At 40.6% G+C, this 26,179-nt stretch overlaps 1 protein-coding gene across 2 annotated transcripts; it reads left to right on the top strand.

The window, feature by feature from the left end:
* The first annotated feature begins 620 nt into the window (after positions 1-620).
* On the top strand, positions 621-20,034 carry LOC138971014 (uncharacterized). Of its 2 annotated transcripts, none has more exons than XM_070343611.1 (14): positions 621-692; positions 1,241-1,396; positions 2,235-2,310; positions 3,524-3,635; positions 5,067-5,229; positions 8,071-8,469; positions 10,208-10,411; positions 11,746-11,893; positions 12,830-12,990; positions 13,226-13,335; positions 14,276-14,353; positions 14,751-14,819; positions 15,350-15,451; positions 18,048-20,034. In XM_070343611.1, the coding sequence occupies exons 2-14, from the start codon at positions 1,241-1,243 to the stop codon at positions 18,295-18,297; spliced, it is 2,028 nt and encodes a 675-aa protein (XP_070199712.1). In that variant the 5' UTR covers positions 621-692; the 3' UTR covers positions 18,298-20,034. The 2 variants fall into 2 exon arrangements, with proteins under 2 accessions (XP_070199712.1, XP_070199711.1); XM_070343610.1 differs by having other exon boundaries at positions 5,055-5,229.
* The last annotated feature ends 6,145 nt before the right edge of the window (positions 20,035-26,179 follow it).

Raw genomic sequence — 26,179 nt, 5'->3', positions numbered from 1 at the left:
GGGTTTGTTTTACTACCATGGGAGGATTTTTGAACTGTAAATGCACTCATCTGCAACAAAAACGCAAAACGAAGGCTGTGAGCTGCACTGTGCCTTTAAAACAAAACAAGTAATTTCTCTTCGAAAAATAAATAAATTGTTAAAGTGGTGTCAGTCATTGAATAAGCAGATACACACTCTCTGTCTCTCTCTCTCTCTGTCTCTCTGTCTCTCTCTCTCTCTCTCTCTCTCTCTCTCAGTCTCTCTCTCACACACACACCGTGACGCGCGCGCGCACGTCGCTCTTGCACTTTTATACGTGCGCGCGCGATTCGGAAATGTAAACAGAGCCCTCCTTCACACTTTTCACGGTTATTGAACATCCATCCCGTATATTTTCTTTTCCTGTTTGCCGCTTCTCAATGATTCCACAACAAACACTGATCGTGGCACAGCTGATTTTATATTTCAGATCCCAGTCTGATTACACTTGAAATGCTAAGCTTATTTGAATTTTCAAATATAATCTGCCTCGTGATATGCACAAAGTTGCAAACGGCGTAACCTCGTGCTTTAGGTGCGTGTTGATCACGTGTCAACTTCTGGCCAATGAGAACTCCCCGCCAGACAGCAGACGGTCAGGGTCGCCCGACAAAACACACAGAGTTGTGACCGCTGCAATTTTGAAAAGAGCTGTCTTTATTCCGATAACGGTAAGATTGCTTTGATATGACATGCATTTAGCAAAGAAGTGGTTAACGTCATGCATGAACTGTCGCAAAAATAAAAACGATTTTTCGGCGGCTAATGAAAAGATTGTCGATGTTGAGTCGTCGGTCATTCGATTCAATACTCAAATCGAAGATTTGTTCCTCATAGCCGGTCGGCTGAAATACATCACGTTGATCCATGTGTAGAAGTGATGTGGCAGTGATCGGAGTATAGTTGTTTCTGAGTGAACTTTGCAGGAGGATGCTGGCTTTTTGTTGTTAAATATTTGGCAGAAGAGACTGAGAGTCAGAGTCCGTCGGCAGCCATTGATGTTTTCATGTTTGAATTTACCGCCATAGATTATTTATACTCTGGTTCGTCTGCACGAAAGATGGAGTAAGCGTAGATTCATGAGCACAACGCACCCGAGGGGTATCAAGTGCGACAATGAGTCAAAGTCAGCCTAGACACAAACTGACAAAGTGCGTAGTGAGCAATGCCTTCTCTACTTATCTACATGTATACGTTTTCGATCTTGACTGACTGGTAGATGCAGAGAGGCAGAACAAGAAAATGTCAAGTGCCGGTCAGAACCAGACGTCGACAAAGTGACGCTAAGTGGAGAGCAAGTGTGGCCAGCTGCTACGAAACGCTCAAATTTATCATTCCCAACGGGAAAACACTGCCAAAAAGGAAAGCATCGAAGGTAGGCTGACTCATACTCATAGATTTCAATTGTTACACCGTCAGAAGTTCAGACAATTTATCTTTAAGTTTAATCTATATAGATCTGCAGCGTCAGTAGTCGCAAATAGGACATGTCAAATAGGTCTGTGAAACGCACTCACAAATACACACGCACATACGCATGCACGCACAATTTTAGACCAAAGATGTTTACTTGAACGAACCTACCACGTAATGTTAAACAACGCTGGGGGGGGGGGGGGGGGTGATCACAGATTGGATTGAGTTTCTTGTTGTTTTCTTTTGTTTTTGTGTTGTAAACTTAGGTTTTTCCTTGTGGTAAAACTTTTAAAAACGAGCAAGCCATACCCCCCAAAAAAAAATTTCCGTCCACTGAAACAGTTCAGAAACAAGATCATCAAAAGGAATAGACTATACTGAAGTATTATATATATTTATTTACAACACATTTAAATTTATAAGAGGTTGAGATTTAGATTATCAAATGTGACCCTCCACCACGAAATGAGTCGCATGTCACTTCGCGCGGTTCTGCGCTAGGCTTAATATAAGTCCGGGGAGTGTCTGGTAACAGTGTGAGGGTCACCTTAGTCACAGGCTTATAACTCAAACAAGTTTTCGCTCTTTTCTAAAACGGTTTTGCATAAAAAAAACTCTTTAACTGTTTAAGAAAATGTAAAAATATGAAAATCATGCAAAGGTGACATGCGACTCATTCCGTGGTGGAGGGTCACAAATGTAGGAATAGGATCATTCATTACGTTTTGAACTTTTGGTTCTTTCGTCGATTTGTTTGCATGTATGATGTAGTTAGGTTTTTTCTTTGACATTTCCAGTCCTTGATATTGCAAGAAACGGAGAAACATATAGGCAGTTTGGAAAGGGCGTTATCAAGGCTTTTGAACATTGAAGGTAAGAAGAACTGACTTCCTTCAGTGCATAGTGCGTGCTGTATAATTGAATGTGAGCAACATGATGTATTATATTATATCCTTTTGTGTTCATTAATTGACGAGTACTCAAGGTCGGAGTTGGACAGGAGACGTACTCACTTCAGAGACTAAAAATAAGGTTGGAAGTGTTGCGTATACTTCATTAGCATATATCACTTAGGCCAAAAAAAAAAATTTGTCTGTTTCTGGTCACCCGACCGACCCTAAATTTCGGCGCCGACCCTAAACTTTTTTTTTCCAAACTCAAAATTTTTTATTTATTTTTTGGTGGTAAAGGACAGGGTGAGAAAATGAACAACAAAAACGTGTGAAAACGAAAGTCCGCTGACGATTTGTAAATGTGTTGAGTGTCTTGTCTCTATGTATAGTGAATCCAGTCTCTTTGCGCGATTTTTAAAGTTAGTTTTATTGGTCTACATTTGGGGTAAAAAAATAAATAAAAAATAAAAAATCCCGACCTACCGACCCTATTTTTTTTAGCCATGTTACCAGAAACAGACAAATTTTTTTTTTTGGCCTTATCAATATCATTATCAATATCAGTCCGACACATTCTCTTGCAGAGAAAGAAGTATTGAACATTCGCCAGTGTAGCCAAAATCGTCTCCTGATAAACATCACAAAGAACTGTCATACAATGCGTGAACGTCTGATAAGATTTTGATGAAAAGCAATTTTTTCGATAACCTGCGTGATTGTGACGGATCTTAGCGGATTGAAGGTTTCTATTTTAAAGAGAGAGAAATAAAAGATGATCCCCCCCGCGGGTTAGGGGAAAGAATTTACCCGATGCTCCCCAGCATGTCGTAAGAGGCGACTAACGGATTCTGTTTCTCCTTTTACCCTTGTTAAGTGTTTCTTGTATAGAATATAGTCAATGTTTGCAAAGATTTTAGTCAAGCAGTATGTAAGAAATGTTAAGTCCTTTGTACTGGAAACTTGCATTCTCCCAGAAAGGTCATATATTGTACTACGTTGCAAGCCCCTGGAGCAATTTTTTTTATTAGTGCTTTTGTGAACAAGAAACAATTAACAAGTGGCTCTATCCCATCACCCCCCCCCCCCCCCTTTCCCCGTCGCGATATAACCTTCGTGGTTGATAACGACGTTAAACACCAAATAAAGTAAAGTAAATAAAAAGATGAAAATCTGTTTTAATGTTTCACTTGCAGCGCAAGAAGAAGGCCAAGGAGTGTTGTGGAACAAGGGGGACAACTGGTCACCGGCAACGCTGGAGGATTTTCAGAACGACTTCACCAAACAGCAAGGGGTCATTTTTCAGCAGTAAGAATTAAGATTTGTTTGTGTCTGGCCAATTTCCCTTGAAAAATGCATCATTATGTATGTATAATAAAAAGTTAAAAAAAAATTAAAAACACTGAACAGCGTTACAATTTACACTGCACACACCTGTGCCGTTCGTCTTTGGTAGGCCTATACCACTTTTGACTGAGAAAAACAAGAACTCATTTATCAGCAACAAATATCTGGCAGCAGTGATTAAAAAAAGCTCATTGTGTGAAATGCAGTATTGATTTTTAAGATTTGAATCCCTAGGGCATAGTGTGACCAGACAACGATTGTCAGATCTAGCCAAATCATTTATTTTTACCTTGACTTGATTCTTTTCAAATAAATCAGAAGGGAGTCCAGGGTTTCGTTTACTAGTGCGCCCTGCGCCATTGGCGCATTAAATCTGAAAATGTCCTATCACAATTTGCGTCAGTGCGTCAAAGGGCGCATTGAGATTATACGTTCCACTGCGCCAGCAAATGTACACTTTACATCGGATCACACACACATATACACGCACGCACACACACACACACACACACACACACACACACACACACACACACACATACAGAGATAACACGATATAGCGGCTAATTCTCAGATGGCACCATATTGCACTATTTTGCATCTTTGGTCAAAAAGTGTACAGGCCTCTTTGGAGCTTCTAGCCTTCGACTATGTCCCATCGGAATTTGGTTGAGGGGGACAAATGTCCCATTGCCTTTTTCTTCCAGGTTAAACCCTGGGAGTCAAATGTTCTCACCAAAAAACAGCAAGAACGCGCGTCACTTTCGATCTCACTTCCTCCCTTACAATTCATTTTTTAGGTTAGGTGACGTTAGACGTTCATTTTCTGTGTCTGTCTACTCTTCTTGTTTGTTTCTTGTACTTCTTTTTCTGATGAAGACAAAAGTCAACACTGACTTGTTCATGTTCATTTGTTTCTGTTTTCTGGTGAGTAAATTTTGTTGTTATCTTGGTAGTTCCTCCCACCCGCGCGCAGTCCCTTGATGTCAAAAGGGAGTAGATTAGGATGTTCAGCGAATCATGTGAACATTTTTGTGTTGTACTAGCACTATATAACTAGCACACAGAGGTTCAGAAGCAGCTTTCTTTACTGTTTTTAATTTTTGGTTTTTTTTACACTTGTTTATGTCTTCGTACAAATAAATGTTTCCCTAAAATTTTAGTACAAACTGAAGTGAAGTTTACAACTGGGTTATATCACGCATACACCGATGGATAGGGACAGACAGACTGGTTGGTTCGTTGTTAGAGGCAGAAAGACGAGGCGATTGATTGATTTATAAACTGCGAGACCTTCTTTTCTTCTTTTTATGTTTTTTTTGTGTGTGTCTTTTTTGTTTTTGTTGTCTTACCCTCAGACATAAACATGACACGATGCAGATCTGACTGCAGGTCGCCTCAAGGTCGCCGGTGTTACAACATGCTGCACGACATACAGGAGGAGATCCTAAACCTCAGCGCAGACAATCACAACATCGCCTTCGTTCCCCTCAACCCCGGCGACGACGACAAGAACACCAGGGACGCTGCCACATGCACTACACGGAGACAGCGGGTCAGAGATTTTGATGAGAGTCATAACAGAGTTCAGACCTGGGAACCCATACGATTTCGCCGTATTTTGTACGCCTATTAAAATACGATCAGTACGCACGGTTGAAATAAAATACGACGAGAAAAATTCCTAGACTACTTTTCTTCATTAGCGCATCCCTGTCATTCCTGTTTATTTCTTGTGCACTGTATATTTTAATGATTAAAATAACTTTATAACTCGGCATTTGATCGATGATTACAGCTTTTGTCATCAAACATTGGAAGGAGCATTAGTTTTAAATGTGTTGGTAAACTTAATTAACGGTGCAACAGACACGTGCGAAGCATGATTGAATCATGGATGTTTAAATGTTGTGTGGACTACACTATTTTTTTCTGAAAATACGACAAGTTTATTGGAGAATACTCCAAGAACAAAACGGGGGTTCCCAAGTCTGAGAGTTTCTGAACTAATTGCGAGTATTAACGATTAGTTTGGCTAGTAGAAACCGGCTGGCCAGTGATAGTTCTGGTCAAACGCATAACTACTTTTGATTGTATTTATCCAGTTTCAAAGTCATACAAACACTGCCAATGCCTACCCGTGCCTTTTCGTGAAAACACGGTGTTGCTAACCATCCCAGGTCTAGCCAGGCTTTCTCGTTACACAGTAGTGGCTTTTTGAAATATTAATTCATTAAAACAAAATTGTTTTTAAAAAGCCCACATTCAGGCTGTTCAGTTTTGGTTTGTGACCAGACTGGGTGCTCTCTGTAAACAGTGGTTTTTTTCTCCCCAGAATGGATTTCTTTAAAGGCCCTGGTGCCTTTTTCAGAAATGAATCCATTAACACATTCAAACTCACCATAACAAGGAGTCATGGTGTTCAAGTTTCTATCTTCTGATTCTCTCAGGTGCTCGGGAACTTGCTCCTCACAGCTCTCACTAATTACAAGATTGTTGCCTGTTTTAAGAAGGCTTACTCCCCTTTGTTGTTTGATCACAGCATTTGAATCGCGATGTTTTGATTTTGTTGGGTGAAAAGCAGTTTCAAAACAATTCAAACACTGGATATAAAGAGTTTTGCTTATGGAATTCTTATCTTGCCATAAGAACCAAGGATGAAACTGATAGTTGTATTTTAGGAGTTACTTCTGTACAGCAGTCCCTCTCATGAACGGACACCCTTGGGCCATAGCAAAACTGTCCGTACATTGCAGGTGTCCGTTCACGGGAGGGGTGACCACACCACCCCCTCCCCCATACACTCACACAGAGACACACAAACAACAGGATTGAGTCTATGCTAATCACTTCTTGTGGCTGCTAAACAATAACAATAAACTCCTAATACTTCTTTAAACGTTCTGTAAAAATGATTTGTATGAAAAGTGTTGAAAAGAAGAGATAAAATAAATCCTCAAGGCAGTGAACACACTCATCATGCACTGACATACGAAAGCAGCCACACAAACACAGCACAGAGGAGCGTGTGCAGATGCTTTGCAAGAATAAGCTTGAAAACCAGTTTGAATAAATAGCAGCAGATAGAGCTGCATGTCATAATCATGTAATTTATTTTCTTCTTGTCTGGCTTTATTGACTGCATGCCGATCATGTGGCATGGCAGTGACTTTTCACTCTTCAGTCGGAAATACACTGTACATAACACAGCTAGCTCCCACTCTCCCTCACTAATGCCTACCCCAAGCCGTGACAACTGATGCTTGGAAATTGTGTGGAAGAGTACACCTCTCTATTTCTCTCCAATGCTCTTCCTGCTGACATGCAGTGACACCGGACACCCCACAGAGTTTAGCCAGCTACCCCTCCACCCCCCCCTCTCCCTCTCTCTCACTCCCTCTAGCCATGTACTGTTTGGGGCTGTGCCAAACCAGAGCAAAACCAGTTGACTGTGTGTTTGACAAAGCAAGTCACTGGTCAAGGCTGAGGGGAAACAAGAGTATCTTGTCAATGAAAGAGGTTACACACAGATCGACACACGATGCTGAGAACTGTGGCCGGTTTTTCATTCTCTTTCGCTCAGGACCTTCATCGACTGTGGTTTCTGTTGTTTACGTCCAACAGACAAGAATAAAGAGCACAGTGCAGTTTCATGTTGGCATCTTCGTAGGTACTCCACTCCTGACCAAAACTACCCCCCTCCTGATGGGTACACTCAAGTTATCAGTGACTGTCATCACGCCATTGCGGCTGTGATCTTTGTACCAAGAGCCCGACTGCTCTGTTATCGATTTTGTTGTGGTGAAAATTTGACGATGGTCTGTCCGTACATTGGAGGTATGACCTGCTGTTGGGACCGAAAATGAGTGTCCGTGTCCACGTTTTGCAGGTGTCCGTTTAAGGGGGGGGGCAAATATAGAAGGAAAACACTCCTGCCGAGCAAATGTGTCCGTACATGTCAGTCAGGTGTCCGCTTACGCCGGGGGCCGTACATTGCAGGGACTGCTGTATCATGAAAACAATAAAGGTGAAAATGACCATAGTACATACTTATCTGATCGCGCTAGGTGTGATGAATCAACAGAAGAAATGAAGAATAGCTGCACCAAGTACTATTGACTTGATCGTTGTGACAATGCAGTCAAATTATAGTCACTACAGTAGCGTAGCAGTAGCTTACATCGCATACAAAAACGAAACAACAACGTTAACAGAACAAAACAAAAACAGGTCACATGCGATTAAAACCGACGTTTTTTTTCCGCGGTCATTTTCACATACCAGCTGATAGCTACTGGTGCATGTAAATACATTTTCCGTTAACGCGAACACTGCCAGAAACATCATTGCCAGCAAGTATGTTTATTGTTGAATTCCTTGATGTACCTTGTTGCAGATTTCCAAAGCCCGGTGCCGCTACGAAACAGAAAGAGCCACCCAGAGAATACTCTCTGCCTACAACACAGGGGACTTCGTCGACGCAGTAATCCCTTTCCCAAACAACACCAGCACAGACGACTGCAGCGACCAGGCTCAGGCTGTCCCAACCACCCCAGTGACCACACACACGTTGACCAACTCAGCTTCAACCGCTTCCGTGTCCAGCAATGCTGTCGTTGGCACAACCGTCCGACTGCAGAAACTGGGAGGCTTTTTCATCAACGCAGATCACGGGTTCCACGCCAGGGCTTCGCGGCGAGCGTCCGATGGAATGCCCTTTTCAAGTCTGTCCGGGTTTGACCGAGTGGTGGTCAAGCGACAGCATGAGAGTGAACAATTGCAGAGTCTGCAGGAGGTAGAAAGCTGGCAGCGAGTTATTTTTTGCGCATGTTAGTTGTTGCTTGCATGGTTGTTTGGTATTTTGCTCTTTTAGGCTGGGGGTAGAACTGATGCTGGCAGATAGTTGTCATTTGTGCCTGTTACTTTTTGATATGTGCATGGTTATTTGGCATGTGTTTATCGTTTTCTTTTCTTGTTTTGTGGTTTTACAGATTCATCAGTTTGCTGTTGATTAATCGCTTAATTGCTGAGTTCTTATCAAATTGATTGTCAGTTTCGTACTTAATATTGTTGAAATTGCTCATTAAGTGTGTAGTAGTGGACTGGGTGGCCGAGTGGTAACGCACTTGTGCTCGGAAGCGAGAGGTTGCGAGTTCGACCCTGGGTCAGGGCGTTAGCAATTTTCTCCCCCCTTTCCTAACCTAGGTGGTGGGTTCAAGTGCTAGTCTTTCGGATGAGACAAAAAACCGAGGTCCCTTCGTGTACACTACATTGGGGTGTGCACGTTAAAGATCCCACGATTGACAAAAGGGTCTTTCCTGGCAAAATTGTATAGGCATAGATAAAAATGTCCACCAAAATACCCGTGTGACTTGGAATAATAGGCCGTGAAAAGTAGGATATGCGCCGAAATGGCTGCGATCTGCTGGCCGATGTGAATGCGTGATGTATTGTGTAAAAAAATTCCATCTCACACGGCATAAAAAAAATCCCTGCGCCTTGAATATGTGCGCGATATAAATTGCATTAAAAAATAAAAATTAAAAAAAATCCCTGCGCTTAGAACTGTACCCACGGAATACGCGCGTTATAAGCCTATTGATTGATTGATTGATTTTCGGTTGGTCAAATTTGACAGCGATTCTTTGTTTTGTAGAAGCTCGGGAAGTTTCAGCTCGCCAGATGACATTATTATTTAAATGTTATGATAGTTATTTTAATAATTGTTGCTGGCTTTTTGTTTTAGGAGAGAATATCAGATGTTGGTTGTAGGTGGGTGGGTGTTTTTTTAATTTGTATGGAATAGCATGCTTTTACCTCCCAGCCGCCCAACCCCAAATCTCCATGTCTACAAGCAAATATTTTCTTTTGAAGTGGACATGTCTATCTTTTTTATTACAGTTTGGAGTTTGTGCATGCATGCGTTATTATCTTATAGTTGTTTGAGCATGAAAGCATGTATTATACTGAAGTCTAGTAGCTACAAAATAATTGTTACTGTCTTTGGACAAAGAATTGTTCATGAAACGATCTGGAAACCGAATTGACTTGTATTTTGAGTAGTTCACAGGATTGCTCTATTTCAGTTATTAATACGCATGGGCGTTTCTTCTTCGTGTTTAATTTTCGTTTGATCAGTTTAGCATATATTATACAAGAAGAATTCTGTACTGGTATATTCTGGCTTGATGTTGAATGAGAATAAAACTGGAATGAAATATGAACAGGAAGGTCTGTGTTCTAAGTCTTTGCTGAAATTGCTATGTCGTTGTCGAATACTATATCGATAGCATTAATTAGGTTACAACTTACAAAACATCGGATTGGCTCATCGGCAACACTCGAGAGATCGGTACAACGTGATTAAAACGAGTATCAAGCATGTACTGTTTCAAACTGCACATTAGTATAAGCAGTGTTACCGAAAAATACTGACACAGTCGAATAACAAACGGGTTGCTAAAACAGGAGCAGCTGCAAACAAAGAGAGAAACAATTTTAGATTGCACTCAACGTTTTTCACGTGCCCCAAGGTTCCAGTGTCGATGACGCCACGCAAAGTGTACGGCCTCGCTCACCATGACGTCATGATGCCACAAGAGTGTGAGGTCACAGACGTTGGACACTCGGCGGCGCCTCAACTGACCGCTCCAGTGGCCAAGCTGACCAGTCACTTCTTGGGCAAGAGAGAGGACAGTGAGCACAGCGTTCCCACTCTCTCCAACGTGTGCAAGAAGGTGGGAGATTATGTAGCATTTTTGAGTCACTTGAGAAAAAGTGACTCTATGTAATCGGTCAGTGTTAGTCTGTCCGGCCGGCCGGCCGGCCGTCCGTAGACACCACCTTAACGTTGGACTTTTCTCGGAAACTATCAAAGCGATCGGGCTCATATTTTGTTTAGTCGTGACCTCCAATGACCTCTACACTTTAACGATGGTTTCGTTGACCTTTGACCTTTTTCAAGGTCACAGGTCAGCGTCAAAGGAAAAATTAGACATTTTATATCTTTGACAAAGTTCATCGGATGTGATTGAAACTTTGTAGGATTATTCTTTACATCAAAGTATTTACATCTGTAGCCTTTTACGAACGTTATCAGAAAAACAAGGGAGATAACTAGCCTTTTCTGTTCGGCAACACACAACTTAACGTTGGGCTTTTCTCGGAAACTATAAAAGTGACCGGGCTCAAATTTTATGTGAACGTGACTCATTGTGTTGTGAATAGCAATTTCTTCCTGTCCATCTGATGCCTCATATAATATTCAGAACTGCGAAAGTGACTCGATCGAGCGTTTGCTCTTCTTGTTGAATCTAGAGCTAGAAACTGCACACGCTTTCAGGTTCAATTACCTGTAGACATGGTGAAAATTGGCCCGTCTTCATCAAATTCAAGGTAACAGCTGGGTAAAATTCAGGTCGAAAAAGTAATGTTCGTTAATTGAACTTTCTAAAGGTAGAGTTTTGAACTTGCCTATTTTAAAGCCTCTGATGACCCTCATGGTCATTTTTGTTCCTAATTAAGTATACACTTTGTATTGACTGTCTGGGGTTTCAGAGCTTGGAATCCTCTTCGTTTTGAAGTATTTCGTCCAATAAAAATCTGTTTGCCTCATGAAAGCTTTTCTTCCTCCTTCATAACAGCCCGAAGCTTGTTCCCCTTGTCTCTCTTTCGCTTAAAGATATGCTCAGGAAGCACCGGATAGCTATGTATTGGTTTTAAAAACGTTCCGGGGAGCAGGCTTTGACCTTTGAGAGGGATGCCTCTACGGCTTTTCTTAGCCACTTTAATAATCCACACGTCAATGTTTTCTCCTTTTTCACCGTGTTCCATTTCAAGCCCTGGACTTCTGAAATCGCACTCTGGTTTGAGTTTTTGTCAATGATAAAAAATGCTGACGTGGGTTTGTGTGTGTGTGTCTCCGTTGAACTCAGACTATATTTCACTGTAGCTATTGTGCGTTCTATTCATTTGATTTTTTCTCTCGTTAAATTTCATTCACATTTTATTTGATTTCACATGCGCTTCGGTATGTTCTTTGCACCAGTAATCAAGGTGTTTTATATTGCAGCTGGATTTCACCGTCCCACCACCAGAGCTGTTGTTCGAGAGCGACGGCAGTATACACGTGACAACCAGTCCGTCGCCTGTACTCTCCTCTGTTGTCACCGCCACCAGCACGGGGCTCACCCCCCTCAAGGCGGCCACATGCACGCTAGGTATTGTCAGAAATAATCTGTGTGTGTGTGTGCTTTATGTTCGCGCAGGCACACTTGCGTCCCCTTTTTGACAAGCATCTTCCTCAACCCTCAGTACCCTCCCAAGTACCAACCATCCCCACCCCTTTGCCACCACTCCCCCCCAAACCCCCGGGTCCCCGAAGATCTTTGCATCACAGAGCGAGTGGGAGCGAGATTATACACACCCACACAGACTCAGTCCGGCAAATGTGTGTGCTTTATGTTTGTGTTTAATTAAATGTAGGAGATTTAAATATACAGAAAAAGGGCAGTTTATTCAAAACTTCAGGATATCCACATCTCTTTGCTTAGCACTGTACTTTTGTTATGATTCGATAAACACACTGTCACAAAAACTGCGTCAGAAAAAACCCTACCCAGGAAACAGGCACCCATTCTTAAAGTGTAATCGATGCGTCACAAAATACGTTTCGGCATAGGCGATACGAGAAGTGCAATGTTGATACATGTATAAAATCTCTCAATAAACAACAACCCATGAAGGTAGGGGAACATCAGAGCTGGGCACAAAGCACTTACCTTGCAGATTCGCATGCGCAGTCGCATGGTACAACTGTCTATCGCAGTTTGTCGCACAATTCGCCCGCTGTGTCGCAAAATTGCAAAATTGCCGAGCCCTGGCCTGAAAACAAAGCTAGAAATCTGGTTTAAACAGTGTTTGATTCAACAATAATTCATAGATACAATAAATAGTGAGCATGTTTAGAATCAAGCTAGGTACATCACGTGCCGGCATTCCTTGTCATTACCATCCTGAAGAAGTCAGCGACTGTGACGAAAGTTTGATGACGCATTTACCAACACTGGTTGCTGTTGTGTTTTCTTTTTGTTTTGATTTTGTTCAAGATAGGTATCTCTTACCTAATCGTGTCACCTGCATTACCTTTTCTGCAGGTATGACGCCACTCAAGTCAGCAACTACAACCTTGAACGAGGACGTGCACACGTTCACGCCGTTGAAAACGTCGTCAGAACCGTACATGTCGGACACAGCTCTCTTCTCACCCAACTCTGCCTGGGCCCTTGGGAACGCCATGGACGCTCGAGTCCCTCAGGTACAGAAATATATTCACAACATCTTTAGAAAGTCTGGAAGTAGGTGTTAGTAGTACAGTATCAGATCATTTGATGTGGAAACGTTTACATTCAAACGTTCATTTTGATCTCTTTCCATGCTGTGCAGGCATGTCTGCATGTGTGACCTTGAATTGATTGACCTTGGCCAGTTTCTATGCTGTATGGGCACGACTGAATGACCTTAAAATATTGACCTGTTTCTACTCCGAGCAGGCAGGACTGAGTGACCTTGAAACGTTGACGGATATGGAGGATGACCACAACCTGCTGTGCATGGAGAGTTTTGACCTGGATGACGTCACGGAATCATCTTCGCATGACAAGTAGGTCACATACTTGCTACATGTACAACTTTCCACATGATTCTTACATTTTCTCTATTCCTGACCTTTCCATTTTTGAGTCACTTGAGAAAAAGTGACTCTATGTAATCGGTCAGTGTTAGTCTGTCCGGCCGTCCGGCCGGCCGGCCGTCCGTAGACACCACCTTAACGTTGGACTTTTCTCGGAAACTATCAAAGCGATCGGGCTCATATTTTGTTTAGTCGTGACCTCCAATGACCTCTACACTTTAACGATGGTTTCGTTGACCTTTGACCTTTTTCAAGGTCACAGGTCAGCGTCAAAGGAAAAATTAGACATTTTATATCTTTGACAAAGTTTATCGGATGTGATTGAAACTTTGTAGGATTATTCTTTACATCAAAGTATTTACATCTGTAGCCTTTTACGAACGTTATCAGAAAAACAAGGGAGATAACTAGCCTTTTCTGTTCGGCAACACACAACTTAACGTTGGGCTTTTCTCGGAAACTATAAAAGTGACCGGGCTCAACTTTTATGTGAACGTGACTCATTGTGTTGTGAATAGCAATTTCTTCCTGTCCATCTGATGCCTCATATAATATTCAGAACTGCGAAAGTGACTCGATCGAGCGTTTGCTCTTCTTGTTTTTTTCGGTCTCTTTGATTTTCTGTCAATTCGGTCTCTCTTCTTTGTCTTTCGCCTACTCATTAAATTACACTTATGCCGAGAAAATTGCATGGCTTCGCCGGTTTGTTTTTCCGTGGTTGCTTTTCATCTGATGTGTCTATCTCTGTGCGTACGTCTGTGTGTGTGTGTCGGTCTGTCTCTCTGTCTCCTTGTTTACATGGTCGTATAGCCCTGTACGTGAAAGAGTACCCATTCAAATAGTCTTTTGAGAGCTTCGTTGCGGACACCGTGACATTTGGTAAAAACTTTATTATGTCTCATTTCGCCAGGACACCCCAGAAGCCGCCAAACTTGGAGGACACCAGCAAGCACGTGTGCAAGAGAAGATCTGGCTGCAAAAAAAAAAGGTAAGTAAATGTAGAATTTACGTGATCCTACTTTGAAATGAATGTATTGACAGATATTCTCATCTCGCGTTAACACTACTTTATTTACTTTTGTACGGGTAGATTTGCCATTTTGAATGACTGTAACTATATGGAAAAATACTCCCATCTCGCGTAAACCCATCTGTACTTAAACGTACGGGTAAATTTGCAACCCATCAGATTTTAGATGATTCTTTTGCTTTCTCATCCGAGAGGCTTTACATGCGCAGGATAATGTTATATACATCCAAGCACGATAGTGAGAGCATTTATACAAATTTGAAAGCTCTCTTTGGGCGTACTTGTTGGATACGGTTGTATACCATCAATTTGTTTACCAAGCCAACCGAGCAGAAAAATGCGTTTTGTGTTTCAGCCGGTCAGAGAGAAAGCATGGACACGCAGCAAACAGACCACGACCCCGATGTCGGAAGCGGCTTGAAGGGCAAGTCTTTTCCTTATTTCTGTTCAGCTTTATGCAACTTTATTTTGTTTCTCTCAAAGTGAAACCTATAATTTTGCTTGAAGGGCAAGTCTTTTCCTTATTCCCTTTTAGCTTTGTGCAACTTTATTTTGTTTCACTCAAACCTATCATTTTGTTTGAAAGGCAAGTCTTTTCCTTATTTCTTTTCAGCTTTTTGCAGCAACTTTATTTTGTTTCACTCAAACCTATCATTTTGCTTGAAGGGCAAGTATTTTTCTTATTTCTTTTCAGCTTTTTGCAACTTTAGTTTATTTTGTTTCTCTCAAACCTATTATTTTGCTTGAAGGGCAAGTCTTTTCATTATTCCCTTTAAGCTTTGTGCAACTCTATTTTTGTTTCACTCAAATCTACCATTTTGTTGACGAAGAAAAATCCCTGCAAAAAGTCAACACTGACAGTTTGCTGTACTTATTAAGCTTGTACTTGTTTGTCGTTGAAAGAAATCACAACCACTTTCACGTTGAATTGATGGATGCTCTTTTTTTCCACAGACTGTACGAGAAACACACGGAGGGCAATGACAAAACGAGCGGCGTTCCCTTCACGACGAAGCTGTGTGACGGCAGTAGTACTGAGTGGTCCGACTTCGACGGGTGAGTTAGCTGCATACGTTCTTTTCAAGGTTAAATTCAGGAGCACTGTCCTAAATTCACTATCCCCATCTACAGTGCGCCATGTCCTTTGATCATGAAAATCAAGTTTTTTGAATTTATTGAATTTCAAAGTTAACAGAATGTATCGCTTTTTATCACTATTTTGCTTCAGTTTCAAAGTACTGCCACTTTTCTCTCCGTCTGGCAAACTTAATAACTTGCAACAGCTTCACTGAGTTGACTTTGGGACACTGTTCTTGAACATTACCCTTTTAACCTTCGCCGGTCGTCGTGGGTCCGTGTGGACCCAGAAGGGTGTTTAATTGCAAACATCTCTTAAAGGCATATGTACGCGCTCCCGTGTTTACAAAGTGTAGTTTGCCCATAATCGATGTCAAACGCACCATAAGACCATGTAATGACGATATGTCGCCATGCGCGGACCATATACATGCATTACAGCTTGTTTTAGAGTCTCAAAAACTTTGGATGTAAACAAAGACGCGGAGTTATTTCCCTTGCGTCAACGCTACCTCTGTTGGCAAATCTATAAATAGGACGATCCAGATCAAAATGAAAATTAACATATCTCAACATTGAAGGGGTCCTAGACCACAATATTTTGCAGGGAACTTAATTTAGCATGTCTCCAGCTGTTGGTAAAGCAATTAGCGTGTATAGTCATCGAGTACATATGGCTTTAAACCAGTTGGATTTTTTTAATGAGCTTTTAAGAATGCCTCAGACACCTAAAAAGCTCTATGTCCTAAAAGATCATTAAATTTCAGCGAGATGTAATCAAAAAAACAAAGGTCAAATTTAGACTAGGCCCTACACACGGAAGACATCGTGGGGCCGTGCGGACCCATGTTTCTCAAACTGAAGGAACTTACATAAAAACAAGGGAGAGAAGTCACAAACCGTCAGGTATTGGCTCTAAACATCATTTTCTACGATGTTTCATTTTGGAGTTAACAAGCAAGTCGCGTGGAGCGAAATTAATACATAACAATGTGGGTCCACACGGCCCCACGTCTACTGAAGGGTATTGACTATTCGCGTTTTTCCTTTTTTGAGAAGCTTTAGTCCGCACGGTAATAATTTAATTTAATTACTTCTCGCGGAAATTTAACCACGGCGTCTACGGAAGGGGATGCACGTTTTTGCTTCTTTGGAAAGCATGGGTCTACGGAAGGGTATGCATATTTTTCCTTCTTTGAGAAGCATGGATCCGCACAGCCCCACGATGTCTTCCGTGTGTAGTCGATAACCCGGTCGAGCGAAGGTTAAAGATGATCGAGCCTCACGATTTGCTTCGTCTTGTTAGAGTTCCTGGGTATGAAATCCCCGAACGTTTTTTTCATTTTTTTGATAAATGTCTTTGATGACGTCATATCCGGCTTTTCGTGAAAGTTGAGGCGGCACTGTCACGCCCTCATTTTTCAACTAAATTGGTTGAAATTTTGGTCAAGTAATCTTCGACGAAGCCCGGACTTCGGTATTGCATTTCAGCGTGGTGGCTTAAAAATTAATTAATGACTTTGGTCATTAAAAATCTGAAAATTGTAAAATAAAATAAAAATTTATAAAACGATCCAAATTTACGTTCATCTTATTCTCCATCATTTTCTGATTCCAAAAACATATAAATATGTTATATTTGGATTAAAAACAAGCTCTGAAAATTAAATATATAAAAATTGTTATCAAAATTAAATTGTCGAAATCAATTTAAAAACACTTTCATCTTATTCCTTGTCGGTTCCTGATTCCAAAAACATATAGATATGATATGTTTGGATTAAAAACACGCTCAGAAAGTTAAAACAAAGAGAGGTACAGAAAAGCGTGCTATCCTTCTTAGCGCAACTACTACCCCGCTCTTCTTGTCAATTTCACTGCCTTTGCCATGAGCGGTGGACTGACGATGCTACGAGTATACGGTTTTGCTGAAAAATGGCATTGCGTTCAGTTTCATTCTGTGAGTTCGACAGCTACTTGACTAAATGTTGTATTTTCGCCTTACGCGACTTGTTTCTTCTCTTTTTGTTGTTGTTGTTCGGTTGAGGTTCAGGATTCATGACATTTTTCAGTACCACCCATGAAAACCTCTGTCTCTGAACTAGGAAGACCTTCTAAAATCTATTTGTTAAGATCCTTCAACACAATCATGATACAACTTAAGCAATCACCTGGGGCCACAAAGTCAAGCTTACGCTACTCAATAATAGTATAATACAGTTGGAGGTGACATTACAGACATCACAATAAACAGAAAATCTGAAAACACGAAGCGAAAGTGGGTGCCACCCACGTGGGAGAGAGCCAGCCGCGGGGTCTGATTGGTTGACATTGAGATTTGTGGTAATGTCAACCAATCAGACCCCGCGACTGGCTCCCTCCTATTTAGATGGCACTCACTATCGCTTCGTGCACCTCGGCCCAGGTGTTTTGAAAAGGGGGTCAGACGCTTAAATTCAACTTTAGATACATGACCCTTACAACAGCACATTCACGCTTTAAATCTATTATCATGATATCATATTTAGACTTTGCAAATGTATAACCCCGCCCCACGTCTAGCCTTTTCCCGCAGGTATCTCCTGTACTACCAGCAAGTGGCGCCTGGATTGAAGCAACAGCTTGGGACCTCGCATGACGCCAACTCTTTGGCCGCCATAGTATCGGGCATGTGGTCCCGGTTGCCTAGCGACGACCGTAACACCATGGTAACGCTCGCTGCCCTGGAGAACCAGGACTCCAACTCTTCTGCCAGCGGCAGTCTGTCTCAGGACCTGGAGGAGCTGAATGTCACGCCCATCGATGCGAAGGAGGGGGGATACTGATTGCTGAGTTGGACGTTCTGCTGTTTATTTGATTTCATTGTCTATAGCTTAGGGTGTTTAGTGCGAGGCCTGCGTGCGTTTGTGTGTACGTTTTGTTTTGTGTGTGTTGTTTTTTTGTTTGTTTTATGTGTGTGTGTGGGTTTTTTTTTTTGGTTTTTTTTTTTGGGGGGGGGGGGGACTCTTGTTTGACGCCAAACTCTAGGATAGTACCAGAGAGATAATCAATGTTCTCGGAAAATTCAACTGAATGTGACACTGTTTGCTACCAAGAAGGCGTGTTACTGTAAACTGAGTCTAGGGCTTTTTTTAGGAGGGAGTTAAATTAATTTATAAAAATAATTCCAACTCACCACAGCAAGCAGTTAAGGCGTTGATGTTTTTGTATGTGACCAAGTGAAGGGATAGTTGTATCCTATGTAAAAGCCTGGCCAGATCTGAGATGGTGAACCGAACTTGTGTACCTTTAACTCGAGAACAGTACCAGGGAGACGTTCTATTTCAGTCAACTTTCTTAGAATCTCGAGGAATTGAATAAGTGACATCCGTTGTAAGCAAGAAATCGGGCTACTAAACCACCTGATTTTATGTAAGGATGGGGTAATAGGGAGGGTGGGTTGGAGAACGTGTCACTCTCCAAGCGCTTAATTTAATAAGATGAAGACCTATTCGTGTTTGTTATTATCTTTTTGTCATTATTGTGTGAAACTGCTTCTCGGCAGATAGAGCTTTGGGAAATGCTAAACCCAAGAATGTGTAACCTCCCAGAACAATATTAAAGAAAGGTTTCAATTCAGTGAGTCTACCGACAACGTTTGTTTGTTTATTCAGCGTGAAACTTTTTCTCAGCAGGTAGCGTTCAAAACTTCAGATTTTTCAGTCAGTAGTGTTCTTCAGCTTCCCATCGTCACCAGATAGTTTTGGGTTGTAGTCTCCGTCTTGACGGTTAGTGGAAAAAGTATTTCCAATTCAGGAAAAAAATACATTTGCCGTTGTAGAAACGAAATATGAGTCCAGCTATTGTTTACAACAGATGACTGAAAACATGCTGAAAATGAAATACTTTGAAAGCTAATCGTTACAAAATATCATACTGAAAGAGACAAGGAATGTTTTACGTGGAAGCGACAGAAGTACATTTTCTTTCCTCCAATGAATGGCTTGAATATGACTGAAAACATGCTGAAAATGAAATACTTTGAAAGCTAATCATTACAAAGTATACTGAACGAGACCAGGAATGTTTTACATAGAAGCGACCGAAGTACATTTTTTTTCTCTCCAATTAATGGCTTGAATATGGAGCTCGTTCATGAAATATTAATTTACATTCACAATGAATTACTTGATGTAACGAATTCATTATCAACTTTGCAAGTCTTGTTAATTCTTGTTAAAATCATCCGGGTCAAGTATGGAAGTTTTGGGAAATCTGAGTTTTAATCAAGCGTTGGTTATTGTTGACTAAATTATGCCATTGTTTAATTCATGTGGATTTTATATTGAAAACACAAACATTAGAACTTTGTGAATCAATATTGAGTCATGTTATATACTAAATGATTTTTTTTAATGTTTAATATGTGCAATTTATGTTACGTTTGAAACATGTTGCAAAATCTTTTTAAATAATTATGTTGATCATGTTTCAACGTTAAATATTAAAGAAGCGTGTCGGCAGGGACATTGTTCCCATGTGCGCAATTGTTCAAAAGAGTTATTGTTTAGTGTTAAAGAAGTTCGGGGGATGTAACAGATTTGAATGGCAATGTTATCCAAATGGAGCAATGTACACGTTTTCTTGAAAGTTTGAGAAAAGGCTTCTTGTTACAGATAGCGAAAGGTTAGACTGGTGTGTTCTTTGTACCAGACTAGTAAGATGTAAAGGAAAAAACGAAAGAGAAAAAAAGAAATGCAACGGAGTTTTTGTTCTTAGATTTGTTGATTAAGTTTCCAAACATCCAAGCAGAAAAACTTGAATAGAAACCAGATTTCCACAATGATGCAAGGGGCAAAACTTTACCTAACAATTCACGAAATGTATGTATTACTCCCCTTGGTTGCGATCTTTTCATCTTCGGGAAACGAAAGCTAGTTCTGTTTTCTACTATGTGTCAATGTCATGTGTGTTCTGAAATTACCCGAAATCTGTTTACTAATGATTCTAGAGCTTTCACTATGCACAAAGCAGGCGCGAATTGCTATCCTAAGCGTAACACTGGCTAACGCGAAATGAAAAGCATACCTGTGAAACGTTTTTTGCTCCCTTGTAACCTCTGGCCATAGAATAAGACAGCCATCGATCAGGCATTTATGTTTCAGTATGAGAAAAACTGCGCTCTCTACGGCCGAACTCTCTCTCTCTCTCTCTCTCTCTCTCTCTCTCTCTCTCTCTCTCTCTCTCTCTCTCTCTCTCTCTCTCTCTCTCTTCTCTTCTCTCCTCTCCTCTCCTCTCCTCTCCTCTCCTCTCCTCTCCTCTCCCTCCCTCCCTCCTGTAAGTGAAGTAATGTTGATAGTCAAGCAGTAATTGTAGAAAGGAAAACCATTTTCGTCAGCACTGTTCTCGCTGTAGTTCCACGGTCTTGAAGAAAGGCAACGAAAGAAGGAAGACAAAACACACTGTTGAAATCTTATCATTCGTACACCTTCACAATCTGAAAGAAAACAGTTCATGGAAAGTACGCATTGAAAGATGAAGTAATCGCTTCAAAGTTCAGAAGCATAAATTTGTGACAGAAAACCGTCTGGATCGTAACTGCTTTGCAAGAATTCTCGCAATGTTGTACTACTGTTTGCAGAGCATTGTCAACCTGAAAGTGTCTCAGTCAGGGCGCATTCTTTTCATGGAAATAAGAACAACAATTCGTTATTTGTTTTTCCTAAGCTAAACTCCGTACGTTTTAAAGGCAAATGACGAAAAAGCAACATTTCAAGAACAACCCTTTCAACTAAACGCTGTTTTAATTAATCACCACTGCGATTAAACTATGTCTAGGATAACGAAAACATAGAAACGGAAAATGCAGCAAACTTACGTATACGTACAGAAAAAGGCAATTCCTGGTTTTGTTTCAAGGGAACAAAGTTTGATATTGTTAAAAAAAAGTTATGATTTCATGAATTTACCAAATTATTTATTTTACCGGTCTTGAGTGAAAATTAATTTATTGTTTCCAATGAAATAAATATTTTAGGAAGGTAACCATGTCTTCAAAAATGATTGATACGAAAGTGTTTGGGCAATATTATTGTAACCGTAACGTTATTTATATACTTAAGAAACAGGAGCCGTTGTCTTTATGCGAAGGTGCTGTTGGTGTGTTTGTTTTTGCAAGTAATTCATGTCTAGTGCTGTTATACAATTAATACTATTGTGGTCTTTTTACATTTAGTCAAGTTTTGACGAAATGTTTTAACATAGAGGAGGAATCGAAACGAGGGTCGTGGTGTGTGTATGTGTAGAGCGATTCAGAGTAAACTACTGGACCGATCTTTATGAAATTTTACATGAGAGTTCCTGGGCATGATATCCCCAGACATTTTCTTCATTTTTTCGATAAATGTCTTTAATGACGTCATATCCGGCTTTTTGTAAAAGTTGAGGCGGCACTGTCACACCCTCATTTTTTAATAAAATTGATTGACATTTTGGCCAAGCAATCTTCGACGAAGGCCGGACTTGCATTTCAGCTTAGAGGCTTAAAAATTAATTGATAATTTTGGTCATTAAAAATCTAAAAATTGTAATTAAAATTATTTTTTTATAAAACGATCCAAAAACAATTTCATCTTATTTGTCATTATTTGCTGATTCCAAAAACATATAAATATGTTATATTCGGATTAAAAACAAGCTTTGAAAATTAAAAATTATGATTAAAATTAAATTTCCGAAATCGATTTAAAAACAATTTCATCTTATTCCTTGTCGGTTCCTGATTCCAAAAACATATAAATATGATATGTTTGGATTAAAAACACGCTCAGAACAAGCGGTGGACAGATGATGCTACGAGTAAACGGTCTTGCGGAAAAAATGCAGTGCGTTCAGTTTCATTCTGTGAGTTCGACTGAGCTTGACTAAATGTTGTATTTTCGCCTTACGCGACTTGTTTTTATTTTAAGTTGCACAGATCAATGTATAATCTGTTTTGTCTTTTTACATTTAGTCAAGTTTTGACTAAATGTTTTAACGTAGAGGGGAAATCGAGACGAGGGTCGTGGTGTATGTGCGTGCGTGTGTGTCTGTGTGTGTGTGTGTGTAGAGCGATTCAGACTAAACTACTGGACCGATCTTTATGAAATTTTACATGAGAGTTCCTGGGTATGAAATCCCCAGACGTTTTTTTTCATTTTTTCGATAAATGTCTTTTATGACGTCATATCCGGCTTTTCGTGAAAGTTGAGGCGGCACTGTCACGCTCTCATTTTTCAACCAAATTGGTTGAAATTTTGGTCAAGTAATCTTCGACGAAGCCCGGACTTCGGTATTGCATTTCAGCTTGGTGGCTTAAAAATTAATTAATGACTTTGGTCATTAAAAATCTGAAAATTGTAAAAAAAAAAAAAATTTTTATAAAACGATCCAACTTTACGTTCATCTTATTCCCCATCATTTTCTGATTCCAAAAACATATACATATGTTATATTTGGATTAAAAACAAGCTCTGAAAATTAAAAATATAAAAACTATTATCAAAATTAAATTGTCCAAATCAATTTAAAAACACTTTCATCTTATTCCTTGTCGGTTCCTGATTCCAAAAACATATAGATATGATATGTTTGGATTAAAAACACGCTCAGAAAGTTAAAACGAAGAGTGGTACAGAAAAGCGTGCTATCCTTCTCAGAGCAAGTACTACACCGCTCTTCTTGTCAATTTCACTGCCTTTGCCGTGCGCGGTGGACTGACGATGCTACGAGTATACGGTCTTGCTGCGTTGCATTGCGTTCAGTTTCATTCTGTGAGTTCGACAGCTACTTGACTAAATGTTGTATTTTCGCCTTTCGCGACTTGTTTATATCTCTTGTCATTACTCCACTTATGTATAAAACGTACGTTTTGGATGTAAACATTTAATCACTGCATCTTGTAACTCGCTCACATAAACGTACGGGGGGGGGGGGGGGGGGGGGGGGGGGGGGGGTCGGTGATTACTCAATTATATATTCAGGATTATGAGCAAACTCAGAGGCAGTTGTGTACATTCCGTACTAAATTAAAATCGTTGTTATACTGTTACCATTCCTGTTAAGTTATGCTGGTAGGTGATTTTGTTATGAGTTGATTGCTCATTTTCGTTGATACGAAATATGTTGGCTTGCGTTTGTTTGTGCACTTTTTACTGTGTACGTGCAAGTTATCGTTGAAGTTTGTATTTTAAAATACAGTGTTAATAAATCATTTTTTTCTTCTGTTGACTATATCTGCTGTATTAATCATATATTTAATCCGCTGTTATATCTGGGGTTTTTTGTTGTTAAAATTTTCAGCAAGAGCTGAACCTTTTTAATCCAAAATATGCCTTCTATTAATTTGATTTATTTGTTAATCATAAAATTGACTTATTTATTTGTTAATCACAAAATTGACTGCTGTTGATTCTATCTATTCGTTGTTGAAACGCTCAGCAAGAGCTGAGGAAGATTCTGTGTTATAATTTTCTCTGCTGTTGATTCTATTTATTGTTGTGAAATTCAACACAAGTTCGTTGATGAGTAGTTAGACTACGTTGTTAATTTTATTTTTGTTCTTGTTAAACTCGGCAAGAACTGAGGCTGTCTATTGATACATTCGAATGCTGTTGAATCTATTTATTTTGTTGGGAAATGTTTGGCAAAAGCTTGGTGTGTTGAGTATTAGTTAGACTGTTCCTGATTCTATTTTTGTTGTTGCAAAACTCGGGAAGAGCTGAGTCTTTGAAAGACAAATAGTCACCTGTATATTTGATTAATTACATTAATTAATTTATTAGTTTTAATTTATATTTTGTTTGTTGGGAAATTCAGTTGGAACGAGTGATGCGTTGAGTTCTGACTGGAGTATTTTACCTTGTTCCGCGTTTTCTCATTAATTGTTGACTATGTAATCTTAATGGTGATTCCTTCGGCAATGTGAAAATAAAGTTATACCCTTCACTTTCCTTTGATGCTGGTCTTTTCTGCTTTAAAAGTGATGTGTATCACTGTATGTCTAATTTCATTATGTGGAAGAGTGCTCTTTTTCCACGCGTGAACAGATCTGTTCAGACTTGTGAGAGCTGAAAAACACAAAGGGAAGTAAACGCCCTAAATACATCAACAGTGAGTGAGAGTGTAGTCATGCGGAACCAGTCTCCTAGCACAAGATCGTTCAACCTATGTGGCTATGAGGGACAGGCTAGCACACGAGAAAATAAAGAGCAGAAACAGTCAGTGATTTTTGTCCTCAAGATCACAAGATGGCACAGTTACTTGACCGACTATGCAGACAGCATTCATCAAGATTCCTTAGGTCTAGTCATTTTAATTGATCTAGAGTAAATTGAGTTGCTCTGGAAAAAGTATTTACAATAAGGATTTTGGCTTTTCGTACTATGCTAAGGACGGGCGCAGTGGCCGAGTGGATAAGACTCCGGCCTCCCAAGGGGAAGGTCGTGGGTTCGAATCCCGGCCGCGTAGGAGTTTCAGCTTTCATAAACTCAGAAGTACTGTCACGTGGTACACAAAGCACGACTGCTTCAGCTGAAAACCAATCACGAAGCTGACCTTACGTTCATCAGCAACGCAGATTCTCTTTGTGTCGATCCTACGCCTTCATTTTGCTTTAAGCCTCATGTGAGTAACGTGTGCTGCGAATAATAACTGAGACGTCGACGCGTTTGGTCCAAGCTCGCCACGAAGTTTTGTTGTCAGAAAATGTTTGAATATGAAGTTTTTGCTGTTAAGAAACAACAATTTTAGATGCGAGGAAAGTCGTTCCGCGTAATAACTCTCGCTGTCGTTTTCTGTATGTGGAGCGGTTACTTACCTTCGTTTCCTAGCTCCCTCTACATCGACAAAATAATATAGGGCCTACTAATGCGAAAAACACTCCCTTACTCAAGTTACTGCTTCGGAGAATAAATGATTTGTCTAACAACCAATGTCCTTCAAGAGTGCGTTCGTAAGTCTGATACATTATTATTGTGTATCGTTGAGATCAGTAAACAATTGTTTGCAGTCACATCAGAGCATGTGCGATCCTATGCAAATGGACTTTATTTGGCAGGAATCTTGGGTGTCCCCACAGGGCATAAAACGGTTTCATACAATTCTCTCGCGTGTTGCTTCTCTGCGCAGAAATGAGAACTTGATCCGGCGTTTTTACAAGCCTACCGGCGTTGCAAATCGTGAATATCATTACTCCCTGCCTCCGCTCTCTCTCTCTCTCTCTCTTTCTCCCCCCCCCCCCCCCCCCCCCCCCCCCCCCCCCCCCCCCCACCACACGCACACTCACACACCGCACCGTCTTTCTTCCCACCCGTCTCCCCTCTTCTGATTCTCCCTCCTCCGGCAAAGCTTGAAAGAGACAAATTAAACAACGAGAAAAATCATGTCACGATCACAGTGCGTTGTCTTCCGTGATAAACTGCCGGTGGCAGAGTTTCACCCTGGTGACAGGAAACGGCACCATCAAACTGACAACCACACCTTTACACACGTGCATGAACAAAGGTCACGATTTGCAATCACTGCCTGGTCATTAATGGGGTCTGACGTCTCATTTTGGGCAACAAACAATGACACCCCTGAGGAAGCTAACTAATGTGTGTGTGTGTGTCTCTCTCTCTCTCTCTCTCTCTCTCTCTCTCTCTCTCTCTCTCTCTCTCTCTCTCTCTCTCTCTCTCTCTCTCTCTCTCT

Source organism: Littorina saxatilis, linkage group LG7 (assembly GCF_037325665.1).
Source record: "Littorina saxatilis isolate snail1 linkage group LG7, US_GU_Lsax_2.0, whole genome shotgun sequence".
NCBI classification, from domain to species: domain Eukaryota; kingdom Metazoa; phylum Mollusca; class Gastropoda; order Littorinimorpha; family Littorinidae; genus Littorina; species Littorina saxatilis.
The sequence above is the reverse complement of the archived record's forward strand: the minus strand, read 5'-3'. Positions and strand labels throughout refer to the sequence as shown.